This window comes from Lates calcarifer, linkage group LG1 (genome assembly GCF_001640805.2).
Source record: "Lates calcarifer isolate ASB-BC8 linkage group LG1, TLL_Latcal_v3, whole genome shotgun sequence".
In the NCBI taxonomy this organism is placed as follows: Eukaryota; Metazoa; Chordata; class Actinopteri; family Centropomidae; genus Lates; species Lates calcarifer.
The window spans coordinates 15293738-15316332 of record NC_066833.1 but is presented as its reverse complement, the minus strand read 5'-3'; the positions used below and the strand labels follow the sequence as shown (position 1 = coordinate 15316332).

Sequence of the window (22595 nt, the reverse complement as noted above, 5' to 3'; positions counted from 1 at the left end):
AAACATCACGTGGTGACACATCGCTACGACTGACGTCACCATCCCCATCTCCAAGCAACCCCTCCATCAGCACTCGCGTCACCGTGCGCCTGAGCCGCGCGGTTGCCGGGCAACTCGTTCCTTGCGCTCGGGCCCGGCCTTGCCGTGCACCCAGCTCGGAGCTCTGACGCGGGTGTGACGTTAATAAGGTGGGTACCAATTTGTTATGGTGGCGGAGGGAGGAGGGAAGAGGGGGAGGAGGAGTTCCCCTTGCGAGCGCTGAAGCCCTCTGCTCTGCATTCCGGCGGAGCGCACAGGCACACATCGGCCGCAGCCCAGTCCCGGGCCGAAAGACTTGTTGTCAGAAAGTAACGACGGGAGGAAAAAGTTACTCCGCGCGTATTTTCCACAGTTTTTCCTCTTTGTTGTGTTGTTGATACTTCGCTCCGGTTGTGGAATGGTTTACATTTCTTCGGAGAGCTGTCTTAACAGTGAGCGAAGGTGGTTTATGTCCGCTTTTTAAGGTAGGACTGGACTTTTTTACTCACATTTCACTGGTTAATGGTTCATTTACTATAATCTCACAGTTTTGTAGCCTATCTCAAAGTTACCTTTCAGTTTTAATCAATCCAGCTTCTCGCCTATTTCACTTTCTATTCAATCGATTCTATTTAAAAGTCAAATAAGTACACACATTTGGCAATTGTATTATAGGTGTAGAATGAACTCAACAAGAAAACGGATTTTATCAGAATACGTGGGCTATTTGTCTTTCCTTTTGACTAACGCTATATCACTATGAAGAAAATTTTCTATCATTGTACTCACTTTCGTTTCCCAGCTGAGCACATTTGTTACACAAGAGATTTTACACTGCACCACCAAAGATATGCCCATCTATACTGTACACATACACGTTGATTTAAAAATGTGTTGTAATGTAAAATGTAATAGGCTATATATCTGTTACTGTTCAGTAAAATGTGAATCCACCTCTTTGCCTCTGCAGGTAGGAGCCTTAATTTATCCCAGCACTGTATCTCCACACTATTGGTGCACCATGGTGATCATGACAGAGAACAGCCGGGGGGCTCAGTCCAGTCCTGCCCAGGGAAGACCACTGCAGGTTGGCTTCTACGAGATCATCCGCACCCTGGGGAAGGGCAACTTTGCAGTGGTGAAACTGGCCAAGCATAAAGTCACCAAAACGCAGGTCAGCAGCTTTTTTTTTTTTTTTTTGCTAACTGCATATTTGGATGCAAAACATATATATTTGAAAACATTCTTTTAAACAAACTAATATTTTTTCTGTGGTTTTTCAGGTGGCCATTAAGATCATTGATAAGACCAGGTTGAATCCCTCTAACCTGGAGAAAATTTACAGAGAAGTGCAGATTATGAAGCTGCTCAACCACCCCCATATCATCAAACTGTACCAGGTGTGTATTATCTTTTATCCTCCTGCAGTGCTGCTGTTTGTCGTGCATGTGTTTGTATGTGTGCAGAATGCTGTGTGCATGGAGCAGTGTGTTATTCAACCTGTTTCACATCCTCACTGTCACCAGATACTCGCTGTGCAGCGGTGTGGTCTGTGACTGACGGCTCAGTCAGTGTGCAGGCTGACAGTATGACCATACGCAGGGGGTAAAATTCAATGGTTTTGCAATGTAGGGACAAATTTATTTTCCTCAGTGACAGCATTGTGGTGCTGAGCGTGGTGCCTTATTACTGTAGATATGTGGATGCAGCAGTGTCATTATGTGTGTCAAAAAATAAGGGGCATTTATTATCTAAGTGGTTTGTACTAACTTGTTTTGAGCTGCTGACTCTCATGGTACATTGAATCATGATTACAGCACAACAGCATTAGTGCAATCCCTTTTGACCTCTCCCTGTAGGTGTGTGTGTCTGCCTGTGTGTGTTACAGTGTGAGTGCATGGATAATCAATGAGTGCCCGTCAGTGCTGAGAACAATGCATTTCTAAGATGTTTTCTGTTATATAATGTCAGACGTCATATGGGAAGAGATATGGGAAACAGAGCAGTAGAGGAGAGTGCTGGTTAAGGACACGTCCACTGGTCTCAACGTTAAGCCCAATTAGCATCTGTTAAAGCCAAGTGCAATGTGTCTGGGTATCACGTGAAGACCAACTCACAAAGTGCTGCTTTACCTCTAATCAAATTGAAGACTTAGAAGAAAGAATCGGCTTTTTTACCCTCAGCTGGCCTTGCAAGCGCTGTGGCACGCGTCTGGCAAGAAACGCACAAACACACACCCACACAAACAAACACACAAAGCCCTTTTTTTCCTTCCCTTTTTTTTGTTTAGTTTGGACTTTTTCTGCCCCTTGTTTAGTGTTGTATTGTTTTGCTACTGTTTCAGGATTACTTCATGTGCAGTTTTAAGCAGCTGAAAAGTGCTAATTACAAACATCATGTGTCTGCACTGCAAAAATAAGAGCCTGAAATTATTCCCTGGAAGCCCTGTTTCCTGTTATGAACATGAGAACTGGGTGGTTGGAATCAAATATCAGAGAAATGTAGGGCTGAAACAATTATTCAGTTAGTACCAAAACAATATTTCCACCTATTTTGATAATTGATAGATTTTTTGATCAATAGTGTAAAAATTCCATATTCATATTCCCATTATTTCAGCTTCTTTTATGAAATTTATTGACCATTTATTGACTCATCTAAAACATAACTGACAGATTAATTGATAATGAAACTAAATGTTAGTTGGATCCTTAGTGTAATGTGTGTTCGTTACACAATATTGATAATGCAACAATATTACTGAAATGTGTAACAGTGCTTTCAAGCGATATTCAGTATAATGTATGGGCGGGTCATTCGGCATGGGAAAAAAACATTTTTAGTGTACATCACAGCCATGGAAATTCAGTGCCAATAATATTTAATGTCACACTTAGACATGCGCAAAATAGACAACATTCATTGAAAACAATGACAAATGTTTATACCACTAAGTCAAAGGTCAAATGTTCTTTGTTCAAGTAGAGCTAATTTGGATCTCAGCATATATAGAGAGATGGTTAACCATAAACATTTTATCTAATCTGTAGCCTATGGTCATCCAGGTGGCCATCCACTCCACATATTCTTGTCAATGTCTCCATGGCCTTGGGTTTTCTGAGGTGATCCTTCCTTCCTGTGCAAATGGGAGGACGGTGGTCCAAGCCTCACTCCTCTCAGTGCTAGTGCAGCTTGCTGGGGAGCCATCAGATAAATCAGCCGTTGCTTCCATTCTGTCACTGGTCTCATGAACACAAAATGTGTTTTCCCCCTATTGTCAAGGATCTTTGAAGCCTCACCCTTTCTCTTTATCTCATCCTCTCTTTGACCTTGCATCAACCACACACTCCCTTCTTATCCTCTCGAATCCCACACTCCCTCCGGTGGGGTTGGTACACACAAACTCTGCTGATCTGCCATGAAGCCTAAATTTGTTCAAACCCCACAGGAATTTATTTTAGATCCCTGAGTTTCCAAAGACCTGAGGAAATGTGTATAAAATGATGCACAAAACACTGAAAATACTTCCACAACCATAAAAACATGGTGTCTCAGGTTTGAGTATTTCACTAAGTGTAAACATTACACAGCGTCAATTACCTTAAAGCTACTTTATATGAATAAAAGGGTAAAATAAGAAAGTTAAGGGGTTAAGTTAATCGTCCTTCTGGGAAGCAAGGGGGGTGTTGAGGGCCCTTGACGTGCCGTGCCTGTTCTTCAGAGCCATGACGTCAACTGCACCTCAAGGTGACAGAGCCCCAGAGAGCTGCCCTATCTCGCAGATAAAGACTACTTCCCAGATGCTTGGAGGCATCTGTGTATTGAATCATTCTTCACTTTGGTTTTCTAAAGGAGCTGGTAGCTGAAAAGAATTAAGCTCCACCATTCAGTGGAATTTAGTGACATTTAATTCAGAGATGGCCAGTAGCATTACCCAGACAGGGCTTTGTTATCTGACGAAAATTGCTTTGTTGTGCAACCTTTTAGCTCGACTGCTCTGTCCATGGGGACTCTCCTGGGAAATGGAGGCTTTCTATGAGCTCCAGGAAAAGATTGCGTCTCTCCTGCCCCACATAGTGCACTGGGTGACTGCACTTACAGTGTTTCTGACACACTAGAGAGGACCCATGTAAACAGCCCGTCTAAATCTGTTTCCCAGAAATAAAAAGATAGGGGTAGTCTGTAATTCAGCACTGGTATCCGTAGCCAACTAGTGTCAGTATCAGGGAAAACATTTCAAAACTGATGTGTGTTTGTGTTTGTGAGAATGTTATGCATTTCCCTTTTGGGTTTGTGTTTATGTGTACAGATGAGTTTTAGCAAGCATGATATGAATGAGTGCAGGAAGCCACTGTCGGCCTGGTTATGCAACAGGACATATCATGGAAAGCCAGGGTGTTGGTGTTTTAATGCGAGTGGAACAAGTACATAGAGAAGTATGACAAGGGAATTTTTGTGGTTTGACAATGTCTCATGCCTAAAAATGCCTGGAGCGGGCGCTGCTGAAGTACTTGGGACTGATTTCAACCTGAAAATGTACCTTCATCATCACCAGCTGCCTGTGATGACCCATTTGATTTTAAGTGTTTCTTTTTTTCACTCTCTCTTTCTCTCAGGTCATGGAGACCAAAGACATGCTGTATATCGTGACAGAGTATGCAAAGAACGGAGAGATGTTTGGTGAGTTCAGATAAATGTAGGCTGACTCTGTTGATCTTGATAGTCCGATGGATAGAACGTCACAACATGTCCGTCTCAAATATGGACTAATATATCCTTTCTCCCTGCAGACCACCTGACCTCAAATGGCCGTATGAGTGAAGATGAGGCACGAAAGAAGTTCTGGCAGATCCTTACAGCAGTGGACTACTGCCATCGACACCACATCGTTCATCGTGACCTAAAAACCGAGAACCTGTTGCTGGATGCCAACATGAATATCAAACTGGCTGGTAGGTCTGCTGTATACTGTTACTGTTACCATGATTATGATGTGAGACAAACTGTTCATTCATTTTGTTTCTTGTTTGTTTGTTAATTAATTCTAAGTAGAAATCACTGCTCTGAATCTGACACCATCTCTCCGTACCTCCCCAATGTTTTAGTATTCTGTTCAGTTTTCGCCTGAAGAAAGTACTCGCCGCTTTGGGATCCCTAAACCATTTTAATTAAATCACTGTTGCGCTGTCTGTGTGCTAATTAAGTGTGAATAATTCACTCATTTTACCAAGACTAATATCAACCAGAGGAAATGAAAGCACACAAACAGACACACCGTTGTAGAAAGATACAATGCATAATAATGTAGCTTAACTCTCAAAGCAGAGCAAGAGAGTCAGTCTTTTGTGTGAGAGCGGATATGTTAACATCAGCTCGACAAGATCTGGTCTATAAATGTCTCCGACCATCAGGATGACATACTACATAAGACACTGCGGTTAAAGGAAGGCAACACATCTGTGTCTCTGTCGTGACCTGGGATATAGAGGAAACAATAACAAAACTGTTGTGTATCTCTTCTCGTAGATTTTGGATTTGGAAACTTCTACAATGCAGGGGAGCCTCTGTCGACATGGTGTGGCAGTCCACCTTATGCTGCACCTGAAGTGTTTGAAGGGAAAGAGTATGAGGGGCCTCAGCTGGACATTTGGGTAAGCTTGTACATTGAAAATAAAGGCAGCATGATTCAAAGATTAAGCATTCACATTTGAAAATATACCTAACGTTCTCCTTTTTGCTATTTTCTTCACAGAGCCTTGGTGTGGTACTTTATGTTCTTGTCTGCGGCTCTCTTCCGTTTGATGGACCCAGCCTTCCTGCACTCAGACAGAGAGTCACAGAGGGACGATTCAGAATCCCTTTCTTCATGTCCCAAGGTATCCATTTTCCTGACATCTAATCACAACAATTACAGCTAATTACCAATTTTCTTTAAATGCAAATAGCTCATGACCCAAGACTCATTTGTCATTTATGTCCTCCAGACTGTGAAAACCTGATCCGTAAGATGCTGGTGGTGGACCCGGCCAAGAGGATCAGCGTGGCCCAGATCAAGCAGCACCGCTGGATGCTGGCAGACCCAACGGCCGCCCACCAGACCCTCAGCCATTCCCTCACAGAGTACAACTCAAACCTGGGTGACTACAGCGAACCAGTGCTGGGCATCATGAACACCCTGGGCATCGACCGCCAGAAGACTATCGAGGTAACTGACAGTGACAATACACAATACAGTTTACAGCAGGTAAACGAAGTGACAGAATCACTAATCTACTGTCTTCTGTCCTTTCCCTCAGTCCTTGCAGAGCAGCAGCTACAATCATTTCTCTGCTATCTACTATCTACTGCTGGAGAGAGTGAGAGAACACCGTACCCAGCAGCTGAGCCGCCAGTGTGGAACCTGGAGTCAGAGACCCAGGAGCACCTCAGACTCCACTGGCCCAGAGGTGAGCACTCCAGCTTGGTGCGTCAAGCTTAAATTGATCCTGATCCAGTCTTCATCCTCTACTTGAGGTCTAAAAAGTCATGTGCTTTCTGCTCACTTCTAGGTGATAATGGAGTCCACTGACAGCTTTAGGACGACAGCATTTTCAATTCCAGCCCAAAATCCTCCTCCTGTGTACTCAGAGATGGAGTGTGATCAAGGTGGATTGTTCCAGGTAAACAAATTAAACTAGACAGCATTCAGCAGCTCAGAGATCAGAAGACTTCACCCTCCACCCTGATATAAACACATCCCATGCGTCTCCTGCCAATCAGTGGCTAACAGTCTCCCTCCTTCTGGTTCAGCGTGTGGTGTTTCCAGTGGAGGCCAGCCTGAACAGATTGCTCTGGAATCGCTCCATTTCACCCAACAGCCTGCTTGAGACAAGCATCAGTGAAGAGGTGCGACCCAGAGACCTGGAGGAGGAGGAGGCAACGCAAACTCTCGGGCCCCTGCTCCCTCCCACCACCACTTCCCGCAGACACACTCTGGCTGAGGTGTCCGCCCGTTTCCACCAGTGCAACCCTCCATGTTAGTATGACAAACATATATAAAAAGCACACATTAATCCTTGCTCCTCGCTCTGTCAGCTGTGCAGAGTCTAATTTCTTCTCTATTCTTTCTCTGTAGGTATTGTGGTCAGTCCTTCTGATGGTGCCTCCTCTGACAGCTGTCTGAAGTCCTCATCCAGTCCCACACCTACTCTGCAGGCTGCAGTGGGTGAGATGTCAACGCTTGTGGCTTCTGGGGCTGAAGGTGGAGCACTGCTGCCTGCCAGAGCTCCTCTGGCCCTCTCGTCCCACCTACTTCCCCAGGCTCAGGGCAGCCTGCCCCCTGCCAGCTTCCAAGAGGGTCGCAGAGCATCTGACACCTCCCTTACACAAGGTACAGCGTCATTTATCTAATCTGGTTTTCATTTTTTTTCTCATGTGTACTGTGTCACAGTAAAGGATCAAAGGAGTATTGTATAACACTTTCCCATGCCTTTTCTGCAGGCCTCAAAGCTTTCCGCCAGCAGCTGAGGAAAAACACACGCACTAAAGGGCTTCTGGGATTAAATAAGATCAAAGGTCTGACGAGGCAGGTCGTCCCTCCACCCTCCTGTAACCGCGGCAGCCGAGGGTCACTGGGTCCAGCCCTCTCTGAGCACCGCAGCATGCTGGAGGAGGTGCTGCACCAGCAAAGGTGAACACCATTACATGAAAGCACACTGTTATTAAATTCCACATATTAGATCATGCAGATCAGAGGTTTTCAGACTGTGAGGGAGAAGAGGAAGGGAGAGACGCATGAGGCAAAGATAGAGTGTGAGGTGAATTGCGCAAGTTGAGTCAAACACTGCACTCCTTGTGAGAGTCATAACTCAAATCTGCACACAGAAATGATACACATGTTTTTAGAAACTGTGCGACTCACATTTCCTGACAATATCATTATCTCTGATTGTAAATAAACAGCTATAAATCTGCTTGGACGTAGAAAAAATATGCTCCTTGTAATTGCAAAACTGATGAAGTTTTGCAATTACAAGCCTGATGAAGTTTTTGCACTATATTATATATACTCTCTGTATATTCTGCCCCAAAGCATTACATGAACTCTAGAACCTAGACATGATTATCATCTGAATAGAAGTAAAAACAATCCATTAATATTGCTAGTTCAACACAAATACAGAGTCTGATTCTCTGTCTCTCTTTTCCAGGATGCTGCAGATCCAGCACCAGCCTCAGCCTCAGGTCCAAGCAGCTCAGACAGGACCTACCCAGAATCCCCTGCTCTTTCTGGCCCAACAGCAGTCACCCTCTCCTCCACCTGCTCCCGTGTTTGCTTCGCCCTCCATGTTTGACACCCCCACCCCCTCCGCCCTGCCTCCTCAGCAAGCTTCAGTGGCTCTGCAGCACAGCCCCTGGCAACAACCCCTCAAGACCTCCTCCTCTGGCTGCTCCTCATCCTCCTCATCCTGCTACTCCTCTTCGCTGTCCCCTGTGGCCTCTGCTGCTTATCTTCTCGAGGCTCGCCTGCACATCAGCCAGCAACCCCACCCTCACTCCCACTCCAGCCCCCGTCAGCAGCCTCACTCTGCAACACAAGGCACCTTCCCCGTCCTGTCCAAACCAGTGGTGTGGGGCTTGGGAGCAGCCTCCAGCACAGATCCTGACATGCAGGAGTTGGGTCTGGCTGGGCAGCAGCAGCTCAGTAGCTGTGTGATGGTGAAGTAAAACATCAGCCATGTTTCAGACCAACGATTGCTCTCTCTGTGGAAGATACTCGAAGTAAAAATTACTTAATTTTGAGCCCAGAAGAAGAGAGAGCAGAAATGAGGTGACAGAACAAAAAGGAGATGCAAGCGACAAACTTAGACTTTATTCAACAACATGGGGTACACGTGTTGTATACACACGTGTGTATGCTTTTGATATCATATAAGCTAAAGACTAAGCAATAACCAAACTCTGGATGAGGTGTTAAATCCGTGTTAGACAGCCAGAGAAGCAATAATAGACTGAAAAACTCTCATCCAGCTCCCTGATGGACGCACTTGAATGAAATGAGAGCTGACGTTAGCTGATACACTTATGTCTCACATGTTTTGATGCTGTCTGACTTAATTTCTTGATCTTCTGAAAACAGAAAGGCTTCATCTTCCTCATTCTTTTTTTTTACCTGCTTTTTGTGTCATTTCCTTTTCTTGATGTTTTTCACTTGACTGGACAGACCAAAATTAGGTTTTTTGTTTTTAATTTTTCCCACTTTGTTCGCCTTTCTAAAGAGACATTTCTCTGTAGCAGTGCAATGAACATGCAGTATAGTGCCCTAAGCTTACAAACATTCACCGAAGGAGTCAATTTTGGTTTGTATTGAAACTGTGATATTATTTTTATAGCTACGCAAAATGCTGCTTATACCTCAAGCTGCAAAAAGACTGCTACATCCTCATCAGCCAAAACTCAGTGTCTCGCTGATTGAGTAAAGCACAACAGGTACATCAGTCAGCTTGGTAGCACCTTACATATGTGGGTACAATGATCCATATTCCCTTCATTTGATAAGCACCGTCTTGTTAGATGCTTTTACTACCTCCTCAGGCACGAAATTGAAAACAAAAACCTGTAAAAATCTTCTAAAAACATGTCAACCCCAGAATATCAGAGGAATGACACTTTTCATATGGACAGAACAAAGACTGTGGGAACAGTGCAATATTTCACATTGAAATACAATGGTGGTCAAAATGTACAAGCATGTTTGCCTGAGGCTATTTTGTTTTTACTTTTGTCTGTTTGATCTTGCTGTGCTAGCTAGCTGAGTAGAAAGGGTACTAGTTAGGTAACATAATAATATGATACTGTAGAAACTGAGAGGAAAGACTGAAGGCATTTCAAAATGCTGTTTCTGCACACAGCATTCTTGTAGTTCTTTAACTGAATGGAAAAAAATGGATTTTACCAAAGAGTGAACAGCACAGGAGATGGGTGATCTATCACAGATACACTACTGACTTTTCACTTTGAATGCTGTCTCAAAATGTAGCATGGTGGTCAGCTATCATTCTCACACAATCTCCTTAACTCTAGCTGTTACTATCAGGAGGACCATGGTGGTATTCATTTTTGTACTTTTCTAGAAAGAAGAAGAAAAAAAATCTGAAGATAGCAATACCATGTTGTGCTGGAAGTTGAACTTTCGTCAGTTGTCCATAAGTGGCTAGAAATAGGTAGAAATGACCTGCAACAAGCTGATTTATTTGTGCAGATGATATATTAGAAAGCCACAAGAGATGTGTAACATTGTAAGTTTAGTTATTTCTCTCATATCTGTGAAACATCTTGTAGAGGAGCAGTGTTTTTCCAAACCTAGTTCTACTTTGGAAACATGCAGTATTCCTATATTTACCCAACAATTTTTAGTTGATTGCACTCATTACCAATACTCGTGCCTTTCTCTGAACAAACCCATGATCAGATGTAAACAGGTGTCTGTCTCTGATCACTACACTGAAGAAATTAAAATGGATGGCTCCATTATTGGCCATTCACTCAGAAGCCCCTTTTTATATCTTCTTTGACCTTTGAGCTTGCTGTATTAACAGAAGCAAGAATTGCACTTTATTCATATTTCTTATTGCAGATTTTTGTTTCTCATGATAAAAAAAAACTTCACAAAACTATTGAAACACTAAGAGTCTTGATGCAAATCTGTAAGATGACCCTTTTTTACAAACTTTGGATAAGAAGAAGTATTTCATGTTTTTTTCTTTGTTATTCTTTGTTATTTGTTACTGACTGTGTGAGCATGTGCATGTCTGTGTGTGACTGTGTGTGTGAATGTGTGAGTGTGTGGAGGGGAAGAACAGAAAGAGAAGGAAAGGAGAGAGAATGCTAGTTCAAGAAAGATTGTTTATTTATGTGGCTATTTATTTAAATAAAGTTCACTTCCTAAACTGGCTGTGGTTTGAATTTTGTTACATCATAAAACATCAGATATGTTTACTGACGTGAGCTGTAGATAACGTCTCTGCATGACATCAACAACCTCTAACAAAGGAGCTTGTGTGCTCAACTCAGTTTTGTTTTACTTATATCACAGCCTGCCAACTGTGATACATGTATTATTTTTTGACATTCATATACAGTATACAGTATACAGTATACATAAAAAATGGCAGAACCCACCAATATATATATTCACATAGTAATATAATTCAATAGTCACCATCATGCATATGACACTCAATGTGTTGCCTTATTAGTTTGTATAACATCAGTGACTATAAAGACAACTAATAACAGTTCTTATGCAACACAGACTTCATTACATATTCATAAAGACTGTAGAGTTTATAATATGATAATAATGTGACATAGTAATGGTTATTATTTAATCCAGTGTCTATCTGACTAATATAAAAAACAGCCAATCTTACTGAAGGCATATAGAGGATGATAGAAGATACTAGTCATTAGTGTCAGTATTTTGCTGTGCGAAACACTTTCCTGATGACAAGGCACACTGATGATGCACTTGCACCCGATGATAATGCTCTGATGCACAATGATGATTCATTGGACCCTGATGACCCTCCTGCTGGCTGATTATTCGTAAAACTGAGAACAGACAGGTGTCTGACGTCTGACAGGAAAGGCTATGTGAGAGTCAAGTGACGCAACAGCAAAATGAGAAGCCAAGCCATATGTGAGCCAAGTGACCTCTGCTGCACTCCTTGCCTCTCCCTGCCTGCTCATTATCTCCACGTAGATAAGAGAGTAAGAAAATGGAAAAACCCTATTTAAACTTCTGCTGCACCGGACACAGTACCACCTGTGCCAAACTCACAAATGCATTGACTTGCTTCTCGCTACATGTACAGATTTACGCTGCGAGAGGCCACAAGTCACTGACCCCTACATACACACTCACACGTTTACACATGGATACATGTAACATATGGCTTGACATTTGGTTATGATCCTAGAGCTGCTCATGAGGGCACAGTGTGAAAGGAACACTGGGCATTTGACGTCCAGCCACCATAAACAAATCAGTCATCAGCTCCCACCTGCTTGCTGACATGACCTTGTATTAACTAACAAGCTTTAACATGCTCTCAACAACACTGTACGGCCATCTGATTTATAGATGTTGGTATATATGTGTGTGTGTGAGTGTCAATTAAATAGAAAAGGAGAAAACAAACTCAAAGCAACTTATTGTGCAAGGATAATACACATTTTGTAAGCAGGGATACTTCATTAGCTTTACATTAAGATTAACACAAGGCATAACAAAGACAGAAAAGTAAGTTAAAAAAGTAAGATACACAAGACAATATAGATTTTTTGCGCTGTTCAATAACTGGGAGCCACTACATGTACTGTACTTAAAGGGTTTCTTCACCATTGATATTTAATTCCAGAAATTCACATACTTAATTCAATAGCAACAACAGCAGCCTGCATTTTAAGAAACTTTGCAGGTTTTTAGTGGAACTGATAAATGAGCTAAACCTATGCATAGTCTGATATTATAATATTGACCAGTGGCAGCTGCAATAAGCCACATCCTATCGCAGCTGCCACTCCTGCCAACATGGTCAGATCATCTTTATAATAGTGCCTAGAGGCATGAACCAAAACCACAACTAAAATTCAAGGAAGTTGTGAGTAAGTTTATATTATTTCACTCCTGTCTTAAATGTATCTACCTGGAAAACACCTACATTTCTTCACTCAAGATTCTCTTTTTGGATTTACCTATTTACCTTTTAAGTAAAACAAATCCTACACAGAGATGCAGTTTGCAGGGGAGCTAAGAAAAAAATCTACATTGAGCTTATACATTATAATAATAGTACCATATAAAACTAAAGATTGTGGATCTAGATTCGATCCATGTGGAATTCTGCTAGGAGAATTTATTCCTACAAGGAACTCTGGACTCTGAAATCAAGGTACAGTCTGAGAGATAGGACTGAAACTATGTCAGAACTGTGACTGAGAGGCCTTTTCAAAAATACTGGTCACTGTGTTGCAGCTGTCAGAGGTTGCAGTCAGTCTAAACATACACGACACCTGATGCACTGACATTATCACACACCTTACAGGTTTACAGACTGTTCATTGCTTGTGTAATCGTGTTGCAAAGATGATCGTACTTTCACTTTAGTCTGTTTAGACTGTTTTTTGTGTCAACTGTTCAGTATCTGTCTCAGCAACAGATACATGGAGGTGATTCTGTTTATAACTGTGTGAGGTTTGTTGTGTATCTGTGCATGTAAACTGAGCTCAAGGGTTTGGATAGTTCTGTCCAGGTCACACAGTGCAAAGAAACACAGGACTCAGTGTGGCCAGTACAGTTTGTCCCTGAACTCTCAGTGCTACGCAACTTTCTGCATGCAGTAACAGAACAGGAGGTGCAGAGAGAAGATAAATCAGGCTCAGAGATGTGCAGAGGTGGAAGAAGTATTAATACAGTATTTGTGCTTATACATGCTGAATGGGGGGGTCTAAATAAAAAGTTACCAGGTTGGGTAATTTGCTCTGTAACAATACCTCAAAGCTGATATGTTCTGTGTTAAAATGTGAATCTGCAAACTAACAGCTAACTATAGCTGTCAGACAAATGTAGTGGACTTAAAGTGAAATATCTATTTATTTTATAACTACTTACCTCAGTATTTTTCTCAACGGTCAAGGCTGATGTTATTTTACATATTGTTAATTCATTTGAAATGTGCTGGATTTTAGGGATAATTAAATATTTCTGTGGTGTTATTTTTTCAAAACACCAAAAGCAAACATGTTCGTCCCTCTCATCGTACCCTGCCTGTCTGTGGCACTCAGCCCCAGGTCCCTCCATTCCTGCTGAAGACATAAATCTTTAAAAATCCAAATGTATTGTTTCTTTCTGAATAAAGACTCACTAATCTCCTAAAACAGCTGGTCACTGTAGTTTTAACAAATGTTACTCAAACAGCGTAGAAACTGTGTATTTGTCAGGGACTATTTTTACCTGTGAATGAATACACGTTTGACGAGCATATTAGTTTTAACAGCAGCAGGGCGGTGTGTATGGAAGACAAAATAAGCTTTAATAAACTTATGTTCATGGTGATGAAGAAACGTATCACAGTGCAACAATTTGGCTCACCAATGTTTTACATTTTTGTGTTTTTGGAAAATAACAGAAGCCTGTGGTACAGAGGAATGATCTCTATCATGTTTTGGCTGCCACATTTTCATGGGATTTATTTACTATGGTTGAATATTGCTAGCCATAAAACTGAAATACAGGACTTGGATATTTGTGCTTCCACCACAGTGTCAGAGAAAAGTTCTTACCAAGAGCTGAGAGTAAAAAATGGACTTGCAACACATTTAGGGATTTGGCCAGGACTATTACGCATTTGTGTGTTACTTGGATGAGCCTATCCCACCCCCCACCCATTCATACACACAGGAAGTGAAATGAAGGTTCCACACACAGACAGCTTGCCATAAAACATTCAGAGTGTTCTGAATAAATAACTCAGTTATCAAAAGTGAAAGGGCACTGAGCAAAGAGGTTTCCCAGAATCTCTTCATGTGGGCAAAAGCAGAAGAGACAGAAAACAAGGGAGGGAAAAAAAGCAGACACTGGAGAGAAAAGTGCAACTGGAAATGTAAAAAATAACTTCCCGCCCCTGTGATCAGCTGCAGATGAGAGAGGAACTTTATGTCTGATGACAAAAGGGAAATTCAGACTCATAAGGTCAGTGATAGTGTAATAGCCACAAGAACTGTTGCATAAGAAACCAGGAAGTGCCACAGTTACTGTGCACAAAAAGCCCACTGGCCTAAATGCGATGTAAAGCAGATAAAAAACATTCTCAGAAAGCTACTGTTGGGGCTTTTGGATCTCTCTCCCCTCGCTGTGAGATTAGCACTGTCCTAATTGTGTGTACGTGAGTGAGAAACTGTACACATGAGTCACTGCCAATAATCGAGCTCTCTGGCAGAACGAGTATGAATACCAGAGGATTTGTGGAGCTTGTGGAGGTTCAGAGCAAAGTAAATAAACACAGTTCGGAAGTGCACAGCAGGACTCTGCATAACAGAGTTTGCTGTGATCAGTTCACACATCCATCTGGGAAAAACAGAAGCTACAAAAATGCTTTTAGGTTTTATATCTATACCATCACCTAGTGCAAACTTTATCTGTAGAAAACTTATGAGAAAAAGACATCATAGTACTGAGACCAGTCTAATTTAGTGCTTTATTATAAGGTTCAAGTCTTCATCTGACTCTTTCCATTTGTTGAGCCCAAATTTAGGGGGTTCCATCCTTTCAAGTCTGATTGAGTTCTTTAAAGTGGCTATAATCAATATGTATGCCATAAGAATAAATCAAATGGTAATGTAAACACAATGTGGCTCATTTGTAGTGATGTATCTACAGAGAATTATCACTGAGTGTCCAGCTGCTTTAAGCTTTACAGAGCTTTTGTAATGAGTTTAAGCTCATTGTTTAGCTGCCTGGCTGATAGGGTTCACTCTCAGCACTCTAATAACATTGCTTTACCTTAAAAACTAGTGAAAAAGCTCTAAAAACCCAAGGCACCAAATAGCAGACTAGTGAACATGGTGGAGCATTTAGCAGCTATGGAGCCAGATATTTCCTTCAGGAGCTGGTAGAGACCAAAAGCAAAGCTAGAAGAGAGTGAATAGTTGCCTCTTTGTGATTCTCACCACTCCTAACCATATCATATTCAACAGGCATTTGTGCTCATTCTTAGATAAATATTTCACATGATCTTAGTTTTTCTTTTTCAAATCAAGGCTGTAAGAGTAGAGCATGTTGAATGTTGTTGACATTGTAAAGCCCTCTGAGACCAAACTATGATTCAGAGCTTTGTAAATAAAACTGAGCTAATGGGACCACTGGAGGAAGTGAATAACAAAGGCCAGGGAAGAACTCATCTGTTTGTTCTTGTTAACAGTCTGGACAGGTTATTAATGATATGGCATCACATTCATTCACTTCCACTTTTTCTTCTCCATCCATCACATGTTAAAGTAAAACATCACAACTGTAAACTCAAGTAGCAAGAAAGTTTTGCACTGATATGAACCACTTTGGTAGACATTTGAAGGCAGGTTTCTGGTGATGTTGTACACTTGTTGATGAGGGCCACGTGAACAAACAGGTACTGTAGGGTGTATGTTCAGCCTGACCTTTAAATGCACACACACCCATATCTGGAATTAGCAAACATCTGTAGGCAGGCAGCATCATGGCTTTAGAGTTGTGACAAAGCGTTTGCAATGACTGTAATAAACTACACCCCAGTATGTTTTTTTTACTCACCACTAACCAAACTGAAAACTCACTTTACTTACAAAATAATTTTTAAATAAATCCATATTTAGAAAAAAACCCAATTTATTTCATATAGTAATTCATGGTAGGTGTAAACTCATCTTCATGCCGGTAAACCCCATCCCACCCACCTCCCTCCACAAATTTCCAGGAAGATTACAGAGAACATGACCTCTGTGTCCCCAGTGCTAGCTGTGGTCCTGGATGTAATCAAATACATGTACACCATGAATGTGTCTCTATTAATGGCATTGTGTTGCAATTATGTCTCCATATAGCACAGGGGAAGTACAATAGAGAAATAGAGTGTCAGCTGTCACCTAGAACTTACAACATAAGTGTTAATAATTGGCAACATAATAATTGGCTGGATTATCTTCAGGGGAATGAATGACTGACATTTGACAACAGCAAACTCTATGTATCCATGTGTGACTTGCCATATATGTAAACTAAAAACATCACTTTGTTTACAGAAACCATTTTCAGTCACAATTACATTTCCTTCAAAACACTTTTTTTGTTGCAAGTTAGTTGTACAAAAAACAAATTTCTGGGGAGACACAGTTGCGGCTTCACATACTGCTAAAATTATGACTGTAAATTGACTTCAAAAGTTATAATTATCATAATCATCCCACCAAGTTTAAAATGACCTAGATGCTATTACACCCTCAATGAGGCCTGACGAATCAAAACACCCTTCAAAGTAATTGTCTTCACCCTCTCACGTTCCATTCATAGCTGTAATCTTTCGCATAGCACTCACCCCTTCACATTAGCTTAATGTGCAGCGCTGCCATTGTCCCTGTCACTATGGTGACACCACCCAGGACTTGATTTGGAGGCTCATACATCACCACAAGACTGGTGTGGCACTACAGTAGAGAGAGATTAAAGGAAAGCGCACAGAGATACACACTTAGTCACACACATACACACACACTGTCAGCTGTGAGAGCTATGACGCACTTTGGGCTCTGTTAATATTGTACAGCAGGCTTTGGCGTCTGTGTGAGCATTCCATTACAGGCATTACATTCCATTACTGTCTCATACTGAGTTCAACCAGCAGCTGTGTGCTGAATTAGTCTCTCTCAACCCAGTCACAAACACACACTCTGATTATCTATGTAAGCATTTTTAAAAACAATTTTTAAAATCACCAAAATCATCAACAGAATGTGAGGAAATATGCCTGTCCCAGGTCCAGTATCTGACTGTGCCACAGGAGGAGGAGGGACCAAAAAGTGCATTTCCTTGTTTGTTATCAAAGGGGTGGACACCCCAGCTTTGCTGTAATATTCTCCTATTTGTTTGCACACACAGCCCTTTTAACACTCCGCTCTTCTTTTCTCACTGTCTCCTCATCTTTCAAGTAATTGGGACATTAAAATTGTAGCCACTCTCTTTTGTATATTTGCCTTTTGTATATATGGAACTACACTGGCTGCTGTTTACTCCTGAACTGTCTCTCTTTATCATAGTGATTCACTGCATTTTTCTGACTCTCTCCTTCACTTCTCCCTCACTCTCCTTGTGTAATCTCTCACCTCAGTGTTTCATCTTTCTCTGCTTTGTACCGTACGCATAATAGAAATGATGGCACACAAGTGGAACAGTGATCACAGAGGGAGTCAGAGTGCCTCGTTGCACCACATGGCCGTGCCATGACACAGGAGTGTCAGAAGTTGTGTCTCTGTGGAAACTTGGGAGGACTTGAAGTCAGATGGTGGGTGCGTCACTGAGCCTGACTCCTTGGCCTCCAGCTCCTGTTACACTGGACTTGTGACACCAGAGATAGAGCTACTACTCTGCTGCTATGTGACCACATGTTGCAGGTGGGTATCACGGGTATCACCAGCGCTTATCACCCACTGCCCCCAGCTCCTTCCTGCACCACAAAGAGGCCTGAGTTGTTGTTGTTGTTGTCTTTCTTTGTCGGTCTGTTGGTCAGTTCAGGTCCAGACTGAAACATTTGAAATATCTCAGCAAATATTAGAACGGATTTCCATGAAATTTTGTAAAGACATTCATAGTTCCCAGACCAACTTTTGTGATCCCCAGACTTTTAATGCCACCACAAGGTTGACATCAGTGCGTCTGAGTGAAATGTCTCAACAGCTGTTGGATCAATTATGATTAAGTTCAGACAGTCATGAAAGTAATGAATGAAATTTCATCTGTGGCCATTATCATGTCAAAACTGTAATTTGTTTTATGACCAAATACCTGAAAAACTGGTATATGACATGTACATTATGTACATCTTCAATCCCAAGACATTTGTTGGTGGCTGCACTGATGGAAATATCTACATCTTGGATGCCTTTTTATTCACATTTCTCCCCAAATGCCACTTTGTATAGAAACATTCTGGATTTAGAAATAAAGTGTGGTGGTTTGAAATGATGCAAAACTGAGCACACACACTGTTGTATACATGTTCAGCCATCCTCATCCCCCACATAACTGTGTGTCTGTTTGTGAGGAAAGAGGGCTACAGCTGTTGTGATGTAATGTTGCATTTTAGGAATGAATAAGACATTAATAAGATAACATAATCCTTTATTAGTCCCACGATGGGGAACAATTGCCCATTAAAACATTAACAAGCATGAACTGACACGTATAAACCTATAAACACAAGTTATGTTTGTAGGTCGAAGCAGCTGCCTCTCACTCTCCTCTGAATGACTGAATGGCTCCTTGTCTCTGCTTTAACCGAATGCAGCTTGTTTGTTTATGTGTGTCGCCTCTCTTTCTGCCTGTCTGTCACCTCCCCAGGTCACAGTGGACACTCGATGTCATCAGCCTGCACTGACGTCAGCTACTCCAGCTCCACAATGCAGCCAACAGTCTGCGAGATGTTTACAAGTCTGCCTTTCATTCCTTAGAGCTGTTGGTTATACAAGATTGCAGAGATCGTCTGTGTGTGTGTGTGTGTGTGTGTGTGTGAGAGAGAGAGAGAGAGAGAGAGAGAGAGCTTCTCTAACTGGGTCATGAGTGTTTGTACAGCCAAACAGAAGGAAGGGAAATGGGTCGAGTATGGGGGCAAGGGTTGGCATTAGTGGAGCTGATTGTTTGAGACAAGAAACACTATTTTGTTCTAGCCCAGTGGTCATGAGGCTCTGGTGAATTAGTCGAAGTAATTAACAGTCTCGTCTGACAGATTTGAGCCACTTGCTTTTCTTTTTTTTTCATTCGCTCTTTTTTTCTTTCCCATTTGTCCACTGCTGTTATGCTCTGTGTCACGTACTCAGATCCTTCCAGGATGCTTGTCTGTCACTTTTTAAGTCCTCTGCTCAGCTGTGTCTCTGTTATTTTACCAGACCAGATCCACACTTCCACGCTGCTCAGTTGTTCTAGTTATTTCCTGTCACTGTTGCACAAAGTTATTACATGACCACATGACAGCAAGTCAAATGACAGGAAAAAGCACTCTGTTCAAAGGAAGTGAGCGCATGTCCTGTTGACGTCATGATATTATGTTCATCTTGTCGTTTCACTGATGGAAAAAATAGAAATGAGTTTACTGTTTCACTGGACAAACACCTGTTTGGAAAATGCTGGGGCCCAAACAAAGGAGACAAGGAAGTTGGGGGACCAGTCAGGAAGTTTGTTCACTTTTTCCACTGAAGTATTCTCTCCAGCTCATACTGAAACCCACTGGCCTGTAAAAATGCAGTGCCCACAATAATGAAGCAGGGCTGGCAGCAGCTCTCAGGGGACATCGAACGGGAAAACCCTTTTACTCAGTGACAGTCTGGAAGCATTGACGTAAGAGATTTTAAAAAAAAAAAACAGATGGGAAGCTGGGGGCTCCCAAAATGGAAAACCTCTAGAGTCAGAACAACAATATGCATCTCTCCCATCACTTGGCACAAACACACAAACACCTCTGCACATTCACTGAATATGCACTCAGGCATTTATGCACGCGTATATATGCCCTCTTCACAGAGCCATTTGTCTTAAATTCCTCTCACTGATATCTAAAATCTGCTGCATTAAGTCACACACACATCACACAATCTGCCACCGAGCTGCTATAAAACAGTGTTAAATAGCAGCTGTGTGAGAGGCGACACATACTGCAGAGTGACCTCGCTCACACACTATACGGTGCATTTTGACTCCTGTGTCTGAGCTCATGTTGCATGTCTGTGAAAACAGAGACTGTTACAGTTACATAAGCCTGTGGTATGCAGGGTCACTGACAGGAGGGGCAATGAAGTACATCAGGCGACACAGAATGAGGTAGTGACAAATTTTAAGAGCTACTGGAGCCATTAACAATGCTGCTGATAATTCAGGAGCCAGTAAATGTTATAAAGTCTACTTCAGTCAGCAGCATGAGCAATAAAGGGAAAAAGCCACACCTCTTCTACCAACCAAAAAAAAAAAAACAAACAAACAAAAAAAACCAAAACAAAAAACAATGAATATTTTTTAACCATCTATTAATGCTAACTACCAATAGTTAAGACTGTATCTTTTAATGGTAGCAAATGTATAATTTTTTGGCAAAACCAATGACGTGATGCTATAACTTAACCAAACAGTGCAGCAGTATATACTCACTGAGCTGAAGAATAAATCCCAGGAAACATATCTAAGTCTTAATGGAGGAATCTCTGTCTGTCTGTATTTTGATTTCCTCATCATCTGCTCAACTGATCGACTTCAAACTTTGCAGGTGTATTGATGAGGACCTGAGGAAGTGCAGTGTTGACTGTTACGTTTTTTGGATGTGCAGTTCTTGAGAAACATTGCTTTGCTACATGCTAGTTGATGTGAAGAAAAAGGCAGAGCTATGCTACAAGGCCAGAGTAGAGACCGAAAAAATTACAAGAAAAGTTGAACTCAACTACGACAGCACTTTCACCGCCGCAGCCCAGTCACTATCAGAGCAGAGTTGAGCAGCCAACTCCAGCAGTGACAAAGACAGGTACATTTTGAATGGGGACTGCCCTGGTTTTCAAAAAGATTAATGATTAAAAAAAACAAAACACCACCCCTGCAGACATTTCTCCAAACCAACTTATTTTATTCCCTTTTTCTTCTCATGAACACTTTAGGAGCAACTTGGAGTTCACTGTTCAGCGCCTTGCTAGCTGTGTTAACAGTATTAACAGTTGATTAGATATATTCCTTTTTCTACAGAAAACCCAATAATTCTGTCCAAATGACCGTAAAAGAATCTATGAAAAATCAATGACGTAAACTCAGCGTCTCAGAACAGTTTCCATGCTGAGGTCATGGTTGCTGCTTTCAGTTTCAGCAACTAATACAACGATTCGGGTCACATGAGTGAAACTTGTGATGTCTGATACATCTTGATATCAATGGGACTTCCTGAATAAATTAAGTTTTCTTACTAACTACAGTGAACGTAAGTTGTTGCAAATCACACAGTTCTCCATTCAGGAACAACCAACCAGTGAGAATTATCATTGCTTAAGGAATTTAAATATTGGATTTTGATTCCAGCTTTGATACCAGTTCATCCATTAGCAAATCCTGGAAAGCACAAAACCTCAAAAAGGAATAATAAGTCACCATTCATGTAGTGGAGACAATGTGAAAATAGTTCCCTGTTCAAAAATGTAAGCATTATGTCCAAGAAGATGACTGTCACACCAAAAGGTCACACAATTTTGGACTGCAATCACCACTATAGCGTAGAACTAATGGTTGGGGACGACCATAATAAATGTAATGAACAAGAGAATCCATGAATCCTACAAGTTCAAAACAAGCTTTAAACAAAGGCTAAAATGCCTATTGTGAAAATATCATGTAGTAAACTCTTCATGAAATAGCATGGGCCTTAGATAATCTGTTAATGGATGTCTGATTTAAAAACACTTTATACTGAAGCACAGTGACCCTCAGTTGAAGCACCCTATTGTGTTACCAGGCAGGCAGCCCTTGCATGTCATGAAGTATTGAAAAGGTTCAGCAGCAACTGGCCTGATCTCTGGGTTTCGTAACAGAAAAGCCTGCCCGTCCCCTGAGAGACACCTACACAGAGCCTGGAGAGCAGTGTCTGTCTGGACGAGCTGACACGGCAGCACAGTCTGACTCACAGCAGCTCTACACTCCATCTAATGCACCACCTCTGCCTTTCACAGCACATCAGCATCAAACTCTTCTCAGAGGCACGGCTGGGTTTGTGTGTTTGTGTATGTGTGGGTCTGTGTGCCAATGATCTTGTGGTTCTCTGCCCCAG

The 22595-nt window shown here is 41.8% G+C and overlaps 1 protein-coding gene across 1 annotated transcript; it reads left to right on the top strand.

Moving 5' to 3' along the window:
* Positions 1–221: 221 nt before the first annotated feature.
* sik1 (salt-inducible kinase 1) lies at positions 222–10946 on the top strand. Its single transcript, XM_018671991.2, has 14 exons — positions 222–503; positions 989–1192; positions 1302–1418; positions 4635–4698; positions 4809–4970; positions 5545–5669; positions 5771–5894; positions 6003–6223; positions 6315–6464; positions 6567–6677; positions 6808–7033; positions 7133–7387; positions 7498–7687; positions 8208–10946. Exons 2-14 carry the CDS (start codon positions 1040–1042, stop codon positions 8722–8724), a joined length of 2415 nt encoding a protein of 804 aa, XP_018527507.1. The 5' UTR covers positions 222–503; positions 989–1039; the 3' UTR covers positions 8725–10946.
* Positions 10947–22595: the final 11649 nt, after the last annotated feature.